This window comes from Apium graveolens, chromosome 6 (genome assembly GCF_009905375.1).
Source record: "Apium graveolens cultivar Ventura chromosome 6, ASM990537v1, whole genome shotgun sequence".
Lineage (NCBI taxonomy): Eukaryota > Viridiplantae > Streptophyta > Magnoliopsida > Apiales > Apiaceae > Apium > Apium graveolens.
The window spans coordinates 288,330,175-288,348,855 of NC_133652.1; the positions used below are offsets into that span (position 1 = coordinate 288,330,175).

An 18,681-nucleotide genomic window follows, 5' to 3' on the forward strand; every position below is an offset into this window, starting at 1 on the left:
TCGACTTCTAATCAAACCTGGAATTCAGGCCTGCTATGGCTTAGCGGAAAGATTAGAATGATAAACAAGTATGAGCGAAAGAAATGCTCAGCAAGCAGTATAATGTGTACTTGAAATGATAAACCATATTTTGATAATAATTGAACAACAGGATAAAATCAGTGATATTTGATCAATCAATAAAATCTTACCAAGCCATCAGCAATAAAAGGTAATTTTTAGATTGGAATCTAACTCCGACGGACGTACTATCAGATGCTGATCATCCTGTGTGATAGCACGGGATCATGGTTCGTAGAAACATGTTCCGCAACACGAGCACTCAAATAAAAAGGCAATATATCTGCCTGTGGCACAAATGGTGTCATAATATTTTATATAACACTTAGAAATAGCCCTCCGTTGGACCGTCCGTCCCGGTCACTTATGCATTCATCCAATCCATAAAATATTTTGATCAAAGGAGCCGAGTCAAACGACATCCTTAACAATTTAACTCCCCATTTCTCATGGTCCGAAGTTATCTCAACAACCGATGGTGAAATAACCAGAACAATTAGTTATTCTCTAATCTCAATTCAATGTTCCACTGTATAGAGTAATTTGTAGCGAAATATAAAATGGTTAACTATTCTGAAACTTAAATTAGTATAGAAATTGAAAGGATGACATTCAGAGTCAATATCACTTGAATGATTAGTGCAGATATAAATACTTGCATGACATGATTCATAGTAAACATCACTTGATCAATAATTGAAGGTAAAGATAGTTGCCTGGTATGCCCGATAACCTCTTACTATAACTCTGCTTATAGCTGCTGGCTACTATCTCCGTCTAACACTTGACCGCACTCCTTGCTACTCGATTCTATAAACAAAAGGACTATCTTAATTGACAGAACTAAACTCAATCGACGTAATCATACGTCTTGAAATATACCCGATCATTTATAACTAGTCATGGCATTTTAAAACTGTAAACAGATAGCATGCATATCACATAGAACGTAATCATGTTATTTATATAACACGTAATCATATTATTCATATATCATCCAATCACATATTTCATGTAACACATAAGTCAGACCGTCAAAAGATAGGTTTCAGAACGTTCAGAATTGAAATCAGGTCAATAATAGTGTTTACCGATCGGATACCGACTCAAAACGACTAAAAAATCAAATGACACTACAATACAAAAGAAATTAGGTCCTAAAAGTATTTTTATTGAAAGTGTAATGTTTTTTTGAGTCTGTACGCGTTCGTTTCGTATCAAACGGACGAACGGTTTATTTATTACGAATAATATAAGAAATGAATAGAATTAAATCAATTAATAATAATATTAATTGACTTTTAAATACCAAAATGGAATTTTTAAAAGCATAAAAATAATTTTTAGGAACTATTTGAATTAATTATAAATAATTTACATTTATTTAACTATTTATAAATAAAAATAATTGATTAAATGAATTAATCAATTAATTAAATTCATAAATAATTAACTAAAATAAATTATAAATAATCAAATCAAATTGGATTTTTTAAAATAATAAAAGAAAATTATTTTATGAATTTAAAATAATTAAGTAAATAATTTTTAGAATTATAAATGGTAAGTAAATGATTTTTGAAAATAAACAAATGATTTTTGGAAATAAGAAACTAATTTTGAATTAAATTTTTAAAACAGAAAATGTAAATATTGATTTTGGAAACAGAAGTGGGGGTAAGGGGATTGAACGGCGGCACAGGGGAGGGGAAAACGGCCGGAGCCATGAGGAAGATGACCTGAATGACGAACTCGTCGCCGGTTTCTGGAAAACCCAGAAATCCGGCCGACGTATCGCCGGTTTCCGGTGGTCTCAAAACCTTACCAAAATCTACCAATAACTTCATGATAACTACAACAACTCGGAATCATCAGTGCCGATCACAATCAAAGCAACCGCCGGCGAGCTCGGAGAAACATCCGGCTAAAACGCAATTCCCCGATTCCTAAACAAAATTTGACAAATTATATACGAATTTAAAGCTCTGGACGTCTATAATCATCCTATGTAATCACAATCAACCAACATATCATCAATTATCCATTAAATCGAAGAACAAAAAAATGAATAACCATGAACTCGGCTAACATGATTTCACAATAAAATGATGCAAATTTATACATTAATCGACTCCTTGAATCACGTTAAAACTATCTATAACATCAGAATCAATTAAAAAGCCTTACAAATCAAAATCGAATTTCAAGTTTAAAAACACTAAAAATCGATTTTACACAATACTTCATCTCAAATTCTGAAATTGGTATCAATAGAACGGGCTTGAAACAAGGATCAATTTGGAATGTAGAACATCAACAACCGATTCGTAGAACTCCGAAAATCATTGATTCTTTGTTCTTGAAGAAATTTTACCCCCAAAAATGTTCTTGATTTTTGTTTTTAATAAAAATAAAATGAAATAAAACAATTAATGAGGCTATTTATACTTTTTGAAAAATAAATACCCCAAAATAAATTAAGGGTGTTTCTATCCACTAATTAAAATAATTAGGTCCAAAATTAATAATTACGGGGAATAATTTTAAAAAAATGATAAAATACAAAATTGATGTCAAAATTGCCCAAAAATTGTGAATAATTCGAAAATGCAGAAATACTGGGTATCTGAAATATGAATAATTTTATAAAAATAAAAACACATATTTTGTGGGGTTTGACGCCCCGGTGGGGTCCCGGTCTGTTCGTTTTTGAAAACACAACGATACTGAAATTAAAAGAAAAATTCGAATACGCACAAAATATATTCAAATGCACATAAACGAGATAAAACAGGTACCTTGATAAAGTAATAATTAAATACAAGTCTAAATTACCAGATCGATTCCTATAATTGCAGTTTAAACATATATTAATCCATCGAAAAATTCTCCGGCCCGCACGAAAACACATATAACAACTATAACATCTAATATCAAGGCAATAATCACTTTAAATTTTTAAAACACACAATATTTATTTATTTAACATAAAATATTCACATAATTTTCGCGGACATCACAAAGTACATCAAATATTTTATCTTGAACTAATATTTTAGGATCTTTAGAGTAACTAGATTATAAGAAATCTTGAACTCACTTTATTTTAATTTAATTTTATATAGATACATTGAAATAATCATTGAGTATTTTATTATAAATTATGTTGTTTGTTCAAGATAGTTTTATTTTTTGTGTGGGTTTTAAAGTTTATTTTCTAGACCTAATTGAGCGGACTAGGATGAATGGTTTATGATGTGTTGCAGTTAACCTCACCTTATAGGTCAGCCAGAAGAAGACTTCCTGACAAACTTAGATAATGCTGAGTTTCATGTCATAAAGTCTATGAGTAAATTTGACATTCATAATAGTATAAGGTACAATGTGCACTGAAGTACAATCATGGTAACAGGCTGAATGATGATTTCCATGAAATACAATATGATAGGGATGAAGCTGACCCTGGTTTTTTAGTTTTCCTCTTGCATTTGGTAAGCATTTGTATAATATAATTTCTTCTTGACTTTTAAGAAGTTTTTTCTTTGTAATATATTTGTATTTTAGTAAAATAAACTTTTCATAAAACTTCATGTCATGTTGGTCAACGAGAGTGGGCAGGTTGTAGGTGAACCTGAATGACCGGAAAAGTTAAGACTTTCTCAAGATCCTAAATTCAAAAAATTCAACCACCAGGTTATTCTGTGAAGAAAATGGAATCATGCATGAGTTCTCAGCTGCAAGGACACCACAACAAAATGGAGTGGTTGGTTGAGAGAAAGAATAGATTATTGATTGAAGCAACTAGAACAAGGCTAGAAGAATAAAAGTTATTAACTTATTTTTAGAATAAGGCTGTAAACAGTGCATGCTACACTCAGAATCTTTCTTTGATTAATCAAGCCAAATGCATGACTCCTGATCAACTATTCAAGAATAGGAAGCCAACACTGAACTTTCTTCATATCTTTGGATGTAAGTGTTATATTCTAAGGAATTAAACTGATCACCATGGAAAGTTTGATGTCAAACCTGATGAAGGTATCTTTGTTGGATATGCTATTGGAAAAGCATATAGGGTCTACAATATGAGAACCAATATTGTAATTGAATATGTACATATTGTATTTAATGATAAAAAGATTGAAGGACTGTCATATGAAGGTCTCCATGAAAGTCTCAAATTTAATAATATTGAGATATATTATGATGATAGTGATGATAAAAGTGATTTATATATAATGACAAAAGAATATTCAAAGTTATCTTCAAATGAAGGAACAGCAGTTGATGCATAGAGTGCTGTATCCGTTGAAAGAAAAAACGCAGCATCCGTTGAAATAAAAGATACTGCATCCGTTGTATGATAAAGTGCAACATCCGTTGAGAGGCACAGTGCATCATCCATTGAAAGGTAGAATTCAACATCAGTTGAAAATAACTCTAGATCATTGTTTAACAGAACCCCATCTTCAAATCACAGATCCACAAACTCTGGAAATAGACACTAATGAGGTCACCTCATCAAGTGATAATCTACCACCTCAAAGGAAATGGACAAGAGATCACCCTTTTGAATTGATCATTGATGATGCAATATCTAGAGTGCAAACAAGGAAATTAACTCAAGATCAATGTCTATATAGAAGCTTTCTGTCACAGGATGAACCAAAGAAGCTAAAAAAAGCTTTAATGGATCCTGATTGGGTTTTAACTATGCAAGAAGAGCTAAACCAATTTGAAAAGAATAAAGTATAGAACCTCGTACCGAAACCTAAAGGATAGAATTCTATTGACACCAAATGGGTATTTAGAAAAAATATGGATGAGAAAACATAGTCATAAGAAAAAAAGTTAGATTGGTTGCTAAGGGCTATTGTCAACAAAAATGAATAGATTTTGATGAAACATTTGCTCCAGTTGCAAGACTTGAAGCAATCAAAATATTTCTAGCCTATGCAGCCCATGCCGATTTCAAAGTCTATCAAATGGATGTCAAAAGTGCCTTTCTTAATGGAGATTTGGAGGAGGAAGTTTATGTCAGTCAGTCTCCAGGTTTTGAAGACCCCAACTTTCCAGATTATGTTCACTATTTTTTGAAAGAACTTTATGGATTGAAGCAAACACCCAGAGCCTGGTATGATACTTTGTCAAAGTTTCTTTTAGAAAATCATTTCACAAGAGGTATTGCTGACAAATTTATTTCTTTAGAAATTTTAATGGTTCTAGTATACGTGTTCAGATTTATGTGTATGATATTATATCTTCATCTACAAATGAGAAACTTTGCAAAAAGTTTGCCAAATTGATGCAAAGTAAATATGAAATGAGCATGATTAGAGAAGTAACTTACTTTCTTGGTTTACAAGTCAAGCAAGTTAGTGAAGGAATATTCATTAATCAAACTAAGTATATTCATGATCTTTTAATGAAGTTTGACTTAATAAATTGCACATCTGCAAAAACTCTAATGGTCACTGCCACTAAACTTGAATTGAAGATTACTGAAAAGTCTGTGGACATTTTAAAATATAGAGGCATGGTTGGTTAACTTTTATATTTGACAGCTAGTAGGCCATATATAATGTTTGCTACTTATTTTTGTGCTAGATTTCAAGTTAATCCTAGAGAATCTCATTTACTAGCTATCAAATGTTTTTTCAGATATCTCAAGAGTACACCAAAACTTGGCATTTGGTACCCTAGAGATCGTGTCTAATCTACATGGTTATTCAGATGAAGATTGTGTAGGGTGCAAAATAGACACGAAAATGCACAACTAGCACATGTCAATTTATTGAAAACAAGTTTTTGTCCTGGTTTAGGAGCAAACAAAATTTAGTGTCCACTTCCACAACTGAGGCTGAATATATTGTTGCCGATAGCTGCTGTGCACATATTTTATGGATGAAAAATCAACTATTGGATTTTGGTCTACATGTGGACAAGATTTAAATTTTATGTGACAACACAAATGCCATTGTCATTACTAAAAATCTTGTTCAACATTCAAGTACAAAACACATTGACATGAAATACCACTCTTATAAGAGAGCATGTTATGAATGGTACTTTGAAACTTTATCTTGTTCCAAGTGAGCAACAATTTGCAGACATCTTTATCAAGCCCACTTGATGAATCAACTTTTACAAGGTTGGTAATTGAGTTAGGTATGCCTAATTACTCTTCATTCAATAGTGTTGATGTCTTTGCAATTTGTAAATTAGTTTGAATTTATTAAAGTTACAAATTAGGATTTGCTAACGGTAAATAATGATAGAATTCAACTGATAAGGATTATTTGTTGAAAGCCAAAAATATTTCTCCACACTTTATCCTTCAACCAATGATGATGTATTTTATTGAATATCCGTTGAACAATCATAACCGTTAAATCTAATCTTTATCGGTCCAATAATACTTATGTATACGTTGATAGATAATTTTTGGAATTTCTATCATCCATTTTATTATTTTATTAAAATAAATTATTACTATTGTTATTATTGTTATTATTATTGTTATTATTATTATTATTAGAATTATTAGACTTCTTTTTTAAGTATAATGTTTAAATGTTACTTACTACATACAAAATAGTTTATGGAAGTTATCTTTAATATTAGAAGTAAATTAGATGGGAGATTGGATTATTTGATTATAGGAAAATGTAATTTTGTGCTAGACATTATACGTTACCAAAGAAATGTGACTTTAAAAGATGTTATACATTATAATAATATAAAGTCAAATTGTAGTGGTAAACCAAATTTAATTTACTTAACATAGTAAAAGGTAGGGCTTAGTATGATTTACAATGCTCCATTATTTTATATGATTTTACTGGTTGATTTTAATCCTACTAGTAGAGTTGTTGATATATAGTATTTTGCTAACATTTCAAAACACACAAATTTACAAAGAAAATCTATCAAAATCTACAATTTAATAAAATACAAAACCATCATATTTTAATATATTCTTAAAAATACAAATTGAATAAAATATTTCAAATCAAAATTAAATACCTCCTATTTTGAAAACCTTTTTACAATCCTCATTGAATACGAGTAAATTTTAAAAGAATTTTCAGAATCTAAATTAAATAGTTTAGATTTTAAAAAATCCAAAAAAATCCTTAATCTAGATTGAATACACCTTAACCCCCGATTTAACTTATCAAGATATAATCTCATGTCATGGTTATATATACTAGCCTCCAATAATACTAGTATATGAATACAAATCATTTCTCCTAAATGGAAGCTTAGATGAGAAAGATGAAGAGAAATAATTTGCTGAGACGTAGATGAAGAAGAAGAAAAGGTATTCATCTTTGTGTATGATATATCTAAGTATTATAGTAATTTTTTATATGATGTACTGAATTAAATTATGATATATTACTTATCCACCGCATTAAATAAGGAAGAAAATGCTCCAATTAGTTCACAGGTATGTGGTACACAAACCATACATCAATGTTATAGTATATTTAACACTTTCATGGAATTTGCAGTGTATTGATTTTTAGAAATATATTTTATGAGTATGTCTTGCACAATGGTGAACTATAATTTATGATTCACTAATATAATTTTAAATTTTAACCAATTCATATGATATCTTGATATGACAATATTTTCATTTAATTTTAGTAAGATGCCTATACAAAATTTTCTAGAAATTATATATTAGAATTGTGAGATGATTTTTTTTGGTTGGTTATTTTAGTTTTAGAAGTTTTCTAGAAACCCTCTATTAGAATAATGAGATGATTCTTATGCATTGATTTTGTTAGTATTAGAGTCATCTTAGTGTCATCACGCCAAGTAGTGAATGTTACATACATAAAAATAGTGAATATAGTGTAGGCAATCATGGTAATGGAAAAGTGAATGATGCTTACACAATATAAAAAAGTGAAGGCGGCGCAGTTTGTCCAATTTTTTGTGTAAAGGTTTTGTAAAGTTTTGTTAAAGAGCCTTATATAAATTCTTCCCTGACTTGAAATTTTATTGCCTATAATATGTTTTCATTTTAGTCAAATAAAGGACTAACAACATGAGCACGAAGGACGTTGGTGTGAAGATCCCTTTATTGGACAAAGACAATTATCAACATTGGAAGGTGAAAATGCACCTGCATCTTCTTTCAAATTCTTTCAAAATATGAAAGGTATGTCGATTATATTGAGAAGGGTCCTCACATTCCACAAAGAGCTTCTACCGATACTGAAGGTGTTGTAGGAAATGAGCTGCTACAGATCTTATCACCAATAGATCAATACAACAAAGAAGATTTCCGGACAAACTATGATAATTCCAAGTTTTATGTCATCAAGTCAATTGTTAAAGATGACATACATAAAAGCATTAAATACAGTGTTTGGTCAAGTACCAATCATGGTAATGGGAAAATGAATGACGATTTTTTTAAAACACAACAGGACACAAGTGAAGGTGATCCTGTTTGTCCAATTTTCCTGTTTTTTACGGTAAGGGTTTGTAAAGTTCTGTTATGGAGTCTTATATAAATTCTTCTTACCTTCTTGTCCATATCATATTTGTATTTTAGTCAAATGAGTGTTTCCTAATATTTCTTGTCGTGCATATTAGGTCAATAGGGGTGGGCAGTTTGTAGGCGTGGTTGAAATGATCGGAAGGTGGACTTTGTCAAGACACTGGACTTTTGGAAGAGCAAAAACTAGAATGGGTTATTTCTAGTGAAGTGGCACATAATTAAGGATGTTCCCAACACACAACTGAGTCACATTATCGTTGAGAGAATTAATAGACATGTAACACATACCAGGGATCTGCAGGAGGTACGCGACATTTGTATGACATATTAGCTCAGGGGCTTTCTGATTCAAAAATCATCATTTACAAAATATAATGATGTCAAGAGCATTTATAAGTAACAATTTTTATAGTAAAAGCATAAAAAAGTACTTACCATATTCCTAATTTTCTTTCTGCCATTAATGTTATGTTACTGTTAAGGTTTATCTTGATAATTTCTGATACTTGTGGATATTAATATTGCATATCTTCTCAGATTAGACTCCAACAAGGTTTAGAAATGCTGAGAATTTTCAAGAACTATACAACAATGACATCAATGCTGGATGATATCAACTTCTATGATAAGAGGGAGCAGAGCATTTGCTTAGGGCGATGAGGAACAGTAATGCAAGCAATTTAAACAGAGGTTTAAATGCATCACGTTTTCCTGTTATCTGAAGTTAAATTATTTTTTATATAAATATTTTGGCAATCCTTTTCATTTCACATTTCGTATTTCTCATGATCCGTAGAACATGGAAGAGCAGGAGGAGAAAGAACAATCAGTCGAGATGCTACAAAGAACTTTTCCAAATTCATGGAAGCCAAAACTCGTATAGCCCAAAAACTCTCTTTTCTGTTCTCATGACCCATGTTGAAGAATGAGCCAAAGTCGACATGTTTTATTTGGACTATATTAATTTATGTATTTTGCTAAATTTGTTTAGTGAGTAGGCGGTATTTGTAGAAACTGAACACTGCAATACAAATATACAGACAAAGGTGTTTATTCTTGTAAAACTGGGAAAACAAAATGTATTATTAGTGATAATAAAAAAGATGGTTACAAGATTAATAAATAGAAATTGATGCCTAACAAGGTGGCATGAAAACAGACACAACTAATGGCACGACTACTGACACGTATCAACTACTGAAACCTTATTCAAACTTCCTAAAAACTCTCTACTGCTGCATGACCAAGTCATGTAAATAAAACACTCCACATAATAATTATTAAATAATAACAACTAAAACAAATAAGTTTAGATTAAATCCCAACAATTTCTCCCTTAATCTAAACTTGTCTCATACAATTCTTCCAGCCCGTATGGCTTACTCGATTGAGCCCGTATGGCTAATAATCTGAGCCCGTATGGCTATTCAACTGAGCCCTTATGGCTAATAATCTGAGCCCGTATGGCTATTATAATGCTGGTTCATCATCCTCGATGACTGCCATATTTACTTCTTGCCTTTTCTCTCTTTCCCGTCGTGATTTGCTACATTCTGATGCATAGTGTCCCAAGGTGTTACAGTTGTAGCACCCGATCCTACTCTTGTCACGAAAATAACCACCTCTAGTTTTTTGATTCTAAGATGCCAAGAGAAGTTGTTCTCTGTCTGCGCTCTCAGACCTGCCCTTCATCCTCTCCTCATGAGCTTTAAGACGACCTACTAACTCTTTAACTGTCATAGCTTTCATGTCTCCGAACTGTTCAATATTTGGTGCTATCTGGAGAAATTTATCATGGACTACACGTAGGATCTTTCTCACAAAGTTTGACTCCTCCATCACTTCTCCAAGAACCCGTATGCTGGTTGCTATCCCGCTCAGCTTCGTACAAAAATCATCGATGTTATCTGTCTCCTTCATGGTAAGAGACTCACACTCTCCCTTTAACGTTTGTACCTTAGCCTCCTTCACTCGCTCTGCTCCTACACACATGGTTTTAATGGCTTCCCAAGCTTCTTTTGCGGTTTTTCTCTCAGCAATAGTCAGTAATACTTCTTGTGGCACGCCTTGGTATATAGCTGCAAGAGCTATCTGTACCGTCCTCTCATCAACAACAGTCTTTGGGACTTCTTCGATCGCACCCCAAACACCTTGAGCCTTCATGAAAACTTTCATTTTCAGGGACCATATTGTATAGTTACTTTTCTTTAGAATTGGATAGCTTAAACACACAGAGCTTTCTTTTGTCTTGGTTATCTCCATTGTTACGTTTGTGTGTTTGGGTTGATATTTGGGCATATAGCACCTGGAGCTCGGATACCAAATGTAGAAACTGAACACTGTAATATAAATAAAAAGAAAAAGGTATTTATTCTTGTTAAACTGGGAAAACAAAATTTATTATCAGTGATAATAAAAAAGATGGCTACAACGTTAATAAATAGAAACTGATGCCTAACAAGGTGGCATGAAAATAGACACAACTACTGACACGACTTCTAACACGTATCCACTACTGAGACCTTATTCAAACTACCTAAAAACTCTCTACTGCTGCATGACCAAGTCATGTAAATAAAACACTCCACATAATAATTATTAAATAATAACAACTAAAACAAATAAGTTTAGATTAAACCCAACAATATTATCCTTGCTTATTAACTGATGTAATTGTAGTAGTGGATTAATAATAGTGACTTGGTGTTTATTCAGCCTATATATAGGCTATTTATTTTAGCATTATCAAAAATACAAAGGAAGAACATTTTCGCTGCAAACATGTGTATTTAGCTGATTTTCATGTGTGTGCCGAGACCATTTTGGCCATTGTTAGATGGTGGTCAGCTGCTCCTTCATGGATACATATATTTTTCCTAGCATTTCTTCTCTGTGATCAAGTTCTTTCTTTACCTTTGAGTCCTTTATTTTATTATACTAAGAGTAAGGACACGAGTTTTATTAATTTCTTTATCCTCGAGTAGAGTAAATTTATTTTTCCACGAGTAGAGTGTCATGACTTTTTTATGGAACGGGTTCTTTTCAAAAACCTCTGAAATAGGCAAAAATTAGTGTCTTTATTTTTCAATAATGAATTAATTAAGAGTTCGCTTTTATCGTAATAGTTTTTAAATTAACCCCTTGCTCCAAGTTTTTTTAAAAAATAAAGGAAAACATATCTTTAAATTAATTCCTGATTTCAAGTTTTAAAAAATTAGGAAAACAAGTGAAAGTTGAGTGAAGTACTGAAGTAGTGTTCCAGAGTTTGTGAAAAAAATTGAAAATAAGTGATGATAAATGGAAATATGACTTGAGTAGAGTGTCATGATTTTTTTTATTGAACAGGTTCTTTTCAAAAACCTGTGAAATAGGCAAAATTAGTGTTTTTGTTTTTCAATAATGAACTAGTATAAAAACCCATGCAAGGCACATGCCACATTTTAGTAATATTTCGTAATGCAGAGACTTTGATTTTTGAATTTCAATTTGCACGGGTTTTGTTAAAAAATAAAATATACAGACCTTCATAATTTATTTGATGTATATGAAAAATATCACTCAAAACAGTTTATACTCAATGATTGTTTAACTAAATTATATTATATCCTATGTATAATTGGAGTAAGGGAGTTTTGATGGTAGATTTTTATGATTTTGTACTCAGAGATAAATCGGTAATTAACTAATTATGGATATGGGATAGAAAAAATTATTAGAAATAACAGTTATACAAACCTCCAACAGCTTGGACACATACTGATTTTCACACTACAAATATTAAAATGTTTTCCCAGATGCTACCGCCGGCTCTATGATTTGCTCCAAGCTTACCAATGATCCAATCCTTCCTTATATTGTAAAAATGATATTACTCTGAGAACTGCACTACTTTTATTGATAACTGAATAAGGGCTATATATCCTTACAAGCATAAACAAACTGCAACAAATGTGACACAGACGTACCTACAAAATAGATAACAAACTAAACACTACTATCCCTAAATAGTAGGAAACACATTGACTGGAAACTACTTAAAAACTTATTCAAACTTGTGACTAACTATTTCATATCCTCCCTTAAACTAAACCGTATGTCACAGATACATTTAGTTTACTACAGGGGCTTCACAAACTCCTAGTCGCTCTCTCATTTTCCGGAAGGACTCCAACTTTAACGGCTTAGTTAAAACATCAGCAACTTGATCATTTGTACCACAGTGAACCAACTGAAAAATTCCATTATTTTCCAGATCACGCAAATAATGAAAATACACCTCAATATGCTTACTCCTAGCATGGAAAACTGGATTTCTGGCCAGCTGTATAGTTGAGCTATTATCACAGAATATGATAGTTCTTTGATCTCCTTGATAACCGAGTGTAGATAAAATTCTTTTCATCCATATTGCTTGAGTTGAACATGCTGCAGCAGCAACAAAATTTTGAACAAGTAACGAACTTTGCAAGGCATCAACAGACATCTTATCAGTATCATTTGATTATTCGATTGAGCAAACAATATAATTCCATTTATCAGTGAGAGTTCTTAAGATCTTTTCAATAATCTTGTAATCATCCAATTTTTCTCCGCAATTTCTCATGTGGTTGGCAACAATCAATACCCGACTAGAATAGTCAATAATTGATTCATCCTTCTTCATTTCCAATATTTCAAAACTCCTGCGAAGATGATTTAGTTGTGCCTTCTGTACACGGGCATTTCCTTGAAATTTCATCTTCATTGAATCCCAAAGCTGCTTGGATGTCTCCTTCAAAGATATAGTCTTTAGAATCGTCTTGTCAAGAGACTCAAATAAATAATTCTTAGCCTTCAAATATTTTAGCTTCAAAATCTTCTAGCGACTTGCGTCGTTCAACCGTCAACATCTCTGGAATCTCTGGTTCATCATAACCTGATTCCACAACTCTCCAGTACTCCTTAGATCGAAGAAGATTTTCCATGACCATGCTCCAGTGATCGTAATCTCCATCAAATTTAGGATTGGCAGGTTGGGAAAAATTGCTATTTGACACTGTCATCTCTCTCTCAGAATCTGTTTTCACACTCTTTTCTCTCTGTGTTTACACTCTCTCTCTGAACTAATTGTTGATAGTGTATAAATATATTTCTATAACTTTCAATTGTTTGTATATAAATGGGGAAAACAAAGACGCATAAACCTATCTCAGGCTTCTTACTTTTTAATTCTGAAAGAAAACAAATACATATATTGACAAACTCTCAAATAAGATCCTACAAAATAGGACATGACAACAACTACTTCCTAATAACACTCTGCCACGATTAACTTATTCCATGTTCCTAAACACACGCCTACTTCCTGATGACTTAATCAAACTATACGTTAACTAATTTAAATACATGTTTGAGATTACATATTTAACAATCCCCCCTTTAAACTCAAACATGTCCGTTTAGACTTATAACTCCCAAGAGCTTTCTCATTTCTTCAAACTTGGTTTTGATCAGAGCCTTCGTCATTATGTCTGCCCTCTATTCATTGCTACTCACATGCTTCAGAATGATCTCTCCCCACTCTATGCATTCCCTAATAAAATGATACTGCACATCTATGTGCTTGCTTCGTCCATGAAACATCTGGTTTTTCGCCAAATCTATAGCTGACCGGTTGTCAATGCATAAAGTTACTTTACCAATGACTTCTGACGTGATCTGACTTAGTACATTTCGAAGCCATATGGCTTGGCAAGCGGCTGCGGTAGCGGCCATATATTCGGCTTCGCAAGAAGACAGTGCCACGCAGCGTTGTTTCTGCGATACCCAGGTTATAACATTGTCATTTAAGTAGAAAGCCATCCCGCTTGTGCTCCTTCTATCATATAAATGGCCTACTAGAACACTTTCAGAGAACCCATTTAGAACATTATTCTTGCTGTTCTAAGAGTACACTAGACCAAACTGAATTGTCCATTTCAAATATCGCATTATTTGTATCACAACTTCCAAATGAAGTTTTGTAGGTCTCTCCATATGACGACTTACAATTCCCACACTAAAAGCAATGTATGGTCTTGTATGTACCAGATAATGGAGACTTCCCTCCATGCTTTTGAACATAGTCACATCCACTGCTTCACCTCTTTCATCACTTGTGATGTGCACCTTTGGATCCATAGGATAAGTTGTTGGGTTACATTCCAACATACCAGCTTTCTCTAGAATTTTACGAGCATATCCTGACTGTTTAAGCACAATACCGCATATATTTTGCTCAACTTCTATTCCCAAGTAGTAGCTCAGCTTTCCCAAATTATTCATCTGAAATTTTTGGTTCATCTCAGTCTTGAACATGTCAATCAACTCAGAACTCGAACCAGTGACTAGTAAGTCATCTACATATACTGCTACAATCAATATTTCACCGTTTTCATTTCTCGTATATACTGCTGGCTCGTAAGGGCATCGAATGAAACTCAATTTTTTAAGATAATGGTTCAGCTTTGAGTACCAGGCTCATGGAGCCTGTTGTAAGCCATAGACGGCTCTCTTTAATTTATACGCCAGCTGTTCTCTTCCCTTTTTCTCAAAGCCTTTAGGCTGAGACAATTATACATCTTCCCTGATATCTCCGTTGAGAAAAGCAGTCTTCACATCAAGGTGATGAACCTCCCAGTTTTCTTAGCTGACAGAGCGAGCAACAATCTCACTATTTCAAGTCGCGTTACTAGAGCATAAACCTCATCGTAATCCACTCCTTGCTCTTGTACGTATCCCTTAGCGACAAGCATTGCCTTGTGTTTAACAACTCTTCCAGCAGCATCCTTGTTAAGCTTGAAAACCCATTTCTGCCCAATAACTTTTTGTCCATGTGGCAAATTTTTTAATTCTCATGTCTCATTTTCTTCGATAGATTCCATCTCCTGTTCCATTGCTTGTTTCCATTCAACATCTTCGACCGCCTTTTTGTCATTTCGTGGTTCATCAACTCCCATTAGATACAGTTCATCCATTGTCTCTATTTCTTCTGTTTCCTCATATATATCTCTGATTGGCCTGGTCTTTCTTGGTTCAGTGTTGTCATCATAATTTTCACTATCAAGCTGGTTGAAACTAGTTTGATGTGAAACACTGGCTGAAACATTTCCTTGTGAAACATTTTCTTCATTTTTCTCTGTGAACCCAGGCTGACTATCACAATCATTTTCATTTTCAAGTTGTATAATGAACTGCTCTATCGTGTTTATTTCAGTATCTATTTTACTCCACGGCCACGATTCTGATTCTCTGAATGTCACATCTCGACTCACACAAATTCGATCAGCAATAGGGTCATAGAGCCGATACCCTTTTGTTCCTGGTTCCTTCCCTAAGTTGATGACCTTCTTACTACGATCCTCCAGTTTTTCAATACACTTGGCTGGCACTTTCATGTATGCTAAGCAACCAAAAACACAAACATAACTTAGATTTGGTTTTCGTGCGTACCTTGCTTTATAGGGTGTCAATTTAGTGAGAGCTCTTGTAGGAACTCTGTTAAGAATATAGACTGAATTCCGGACCGCTTCTCCCCACATTTTTATTGGCAATTTCATCTCCTTTAAACAACTTATATCCATCTCTACTAATGTTCGATTGCGACGCTCCTCCACATCATTTCGTTGAGGCGTGTATGGAGTTGTAAGATGTCGTTCTATCCCGGCACCTTCACAATATTCTCTGAATTCACTAGAGATAAACTCACCCCCCTATCTGACCTAAACACCTTAATTCATTTTTCAGTTCTCTTCTCAACTTGAGCACGAAAGTTCTTGAAATTTTTTATTGCCTCGTCCTTAGTTTTAAGAAAATACACCCACATGAAACGAGTAAAGTCATCGACCAAGAGGAAAAAATACCTGTAGCCATATGCTGTTTCTGGAGTAATAGGGCCACAAAAATCGCCATGGATTAGTTCAAGAAACTCCCCAAATTCATACTTTGATTTGTTCGGAAATTTTTTCCTGGCCTGTTTCGACATCAGGCACCCATCACCGTCATTCTCCAGGTGGCCTATTCTAGGCATTCCAGTAACCATTTGTTCCTTCATCATCATGTGCATTGCATGATAATTCACGTGTCCAAGGCGTATATGCCACAACTTGGACATCTCGTCTACCTTTGCTAACATACACGTCGATCTCTTTCCAGTTTCAATGAATAATTTATACAGACGATTTGGTGCTCTTTTGACTTTCATTAACAGACATTCCCCTTGATCATAAATCCACAAATAATCCCCTTTTAGCACTACTTTGTTGCCATCTTCGGACATCTGCCCTAAGCTTATGATATTACTACACATGTTAGGGATGTAGTATACATCGAACAAGCATCTTTCTTCCCCATTTTTACACAACATCATCACACACCCCTTACCCTCTATCTTGACAGTCGAGCCGTCACCAAAATGTACCAAGCCTGTGATTGTTTCATCCAGTTCAAGGAATTTTTCCCGGGAACCTGTCATATGGTTACTAACACCATTGTCAAGATACCACATGTTTGTTTCTCTTGGTTTCCTTCTTCTTTTGACAGAATCTTGTGCAATGCCTTATTCTCATCCGTGAGCATCACCACTCCTTCTTCCTTCACGCACTTAGCCAATAAAAGGCTGGTTCATCATCATCATCTACTTGAGCCATGTGTGCCTCTTGCCTAGCTTCTCTATTTTTCTTGGGCCTTCTACACTTTGCGGCGTAATGTCCGTAAATGTTACAGTTGTAGCACTTTATGGTACTCTTGTCTGGACGTCCTGCCTTACCTTTAAAGCCTGAAGACCCTTCTTTATTAGTCCGTTTCAACCATTCCTCGCGTGTCAAAAGTAGCTTTCCATTGGCCTTTTCTCGCTTTGCCCATTCTTTTTCTGTCAATAGCAAGTGACTCTCCTTTGTTTCTGTTTTTCCTTTTACACGTTCCTCGTGAGCTCACAGAGAACCAATAGCCTCTTCCATTTTCATAGTGCTAAGATCACCAAACTATTCTATAGTAGACATAATTTGTAGAAATTTGGAGGGGACTGCTCTAAAAAACTTCTTCACTATATAGGATTCATCCATCTTCTCTCCAAGAGCTCTGATGTTGGTGACTATTCCATTCATTTTCATATGGAAGTCATAAATTGTCTCGTCATCTTTCATAGTCATGGCCTCAAACTCAGATTTGAGTGTCTGAATTTTCGCTGCCTTCACTCGTTCTGCTCCTTGGCAAAGTGTCTTAATTGCCTCCCATGCTTCCTTTGCCGTATCTTTATCTGCAAGTGACAGTAAAATCTCTTCAGAGATTCCCTGATAAATCATTGCCAGTGCCACTTTGTCAGTCTTATCATCGACTACAATCTTTGGGTCCTTCAGTTCTATGGCATTCCACACCCCTTGTGCTTTAATAAACACTTTCATCTTGGGAGCCCATGCTGTATAGTTGCTCCTATCAAGCATCGGATAGCTGAAACCTATCGACCCATTCTTCAACTTGTTGGCCTCCATCCTCGTTTACCTTCTGTTTCACCAAGAACTTCCCACTCTGATACCAATATGTTGATAGTGTATAAATATATTCCTATAACTTTCAACTATTTCTATGTAAACGGGGGAAACAAATATGCATAAACCTATCTCAGCCTTCTTACTTTTTATTTCTGAAAGAAAACAAATACATTTATTAACATACTCTCAAATAAGATCCTACAAAATAGGACATGACAACAACTACTTCCTAATAAAACTCTGCCACGATTAACTTATTCCATGGTCCTAAACACACGCCTACTTCCTGAAGACTGAATCAAACTATACGTTAACTAATTCAAATACTCTGATACCATATGTTGTAACAATGATATTACTCTGAGAACTACACTACTTTTATTGACAACTGAAAGAGGATATATATCCTTACAAGCATAAACAAACTGCAACTAACGTGACACAATCGTGCCTACAAAATAGATAACAAACTTATAAACACTAATATCCCTAAATTGTAGGAAACACATTGATGGGAAACTACTTAAAGACTTATTCAAACTTGTGACTAAATATTTCACCTTTGCCTTTGTTGCATGACATATATTCCTTCAC

At 33.8% G+C, this 18,681-nt stretch overlaps 2 protein-coding genes across 2 annotated transcripts; both read right to left on the bottom strand.

Moving 5' to 3' along the window:
- Positions 1 to 10,219: 10,219 nt before the first annotated feature.
- On the bottom strand, positions 10,220 to 10,843 carry LOC141666180 (uncharacterized). Its single transcript, XM_074472174.1, has one exon. The coding sequence runs from the start codon at positions 10,841 to 10,843 to the stop codon at positions 10,220 to 10,222; it is 624 nt and encodes a 207-aa protein (XP_074328275.1).
- A 6,350-nt stretch (positions 10,844 to 17,193) lies between these two features.
- On the bottom strand, positions 17,194 to 18,087 carry LOC141666181 (uncharacterized). The gene is made up of 2 exons (XM_074472176.1): positions 17,623 to 18,087; positions 17,194 to 17,520 (listed from the first exon to the last, which is right to left on the bottom strand). The coding sequence occupies exons 1-2, from the start codon at positions 18,085 to 18,087 to the stop codon at positions 17,194 to 17,196; spliced, it is 792 nt and encodes a 263-aa protein (XP_074328277.1).
- Between the last annotated feature and the right edge of the window lie 594 nt (positions 18,088 to 18,681).

What these genes read in the sequence shown, in the direction of transcription:
- LOC141666180 (XM_074472174.1), bottom strand. Translation starts at nt 10,843, where the DNA reads ATGGAGATAACCAAGACAAAAGAAAGCTCTGTGTGTTTAAGCTATCCA.
- LOC141666181 (XM_074472176.1), bottom strand. Translation starts at nt 18,087, where the DNA reads ATGGAGGCCAACAAGTTGAAGAATGGGTCGATAGGTTTCAGCTATCCG. An exon ending in TGAAGAAGTTTTTTAGAGCA is followed by an intron (nt 17,521 to 17,622) that starts GTCCCCTCCAAA and finishes TGAGCTCACGAG; the next exon opens with GAACGTGTAAAAGGAAAAAC.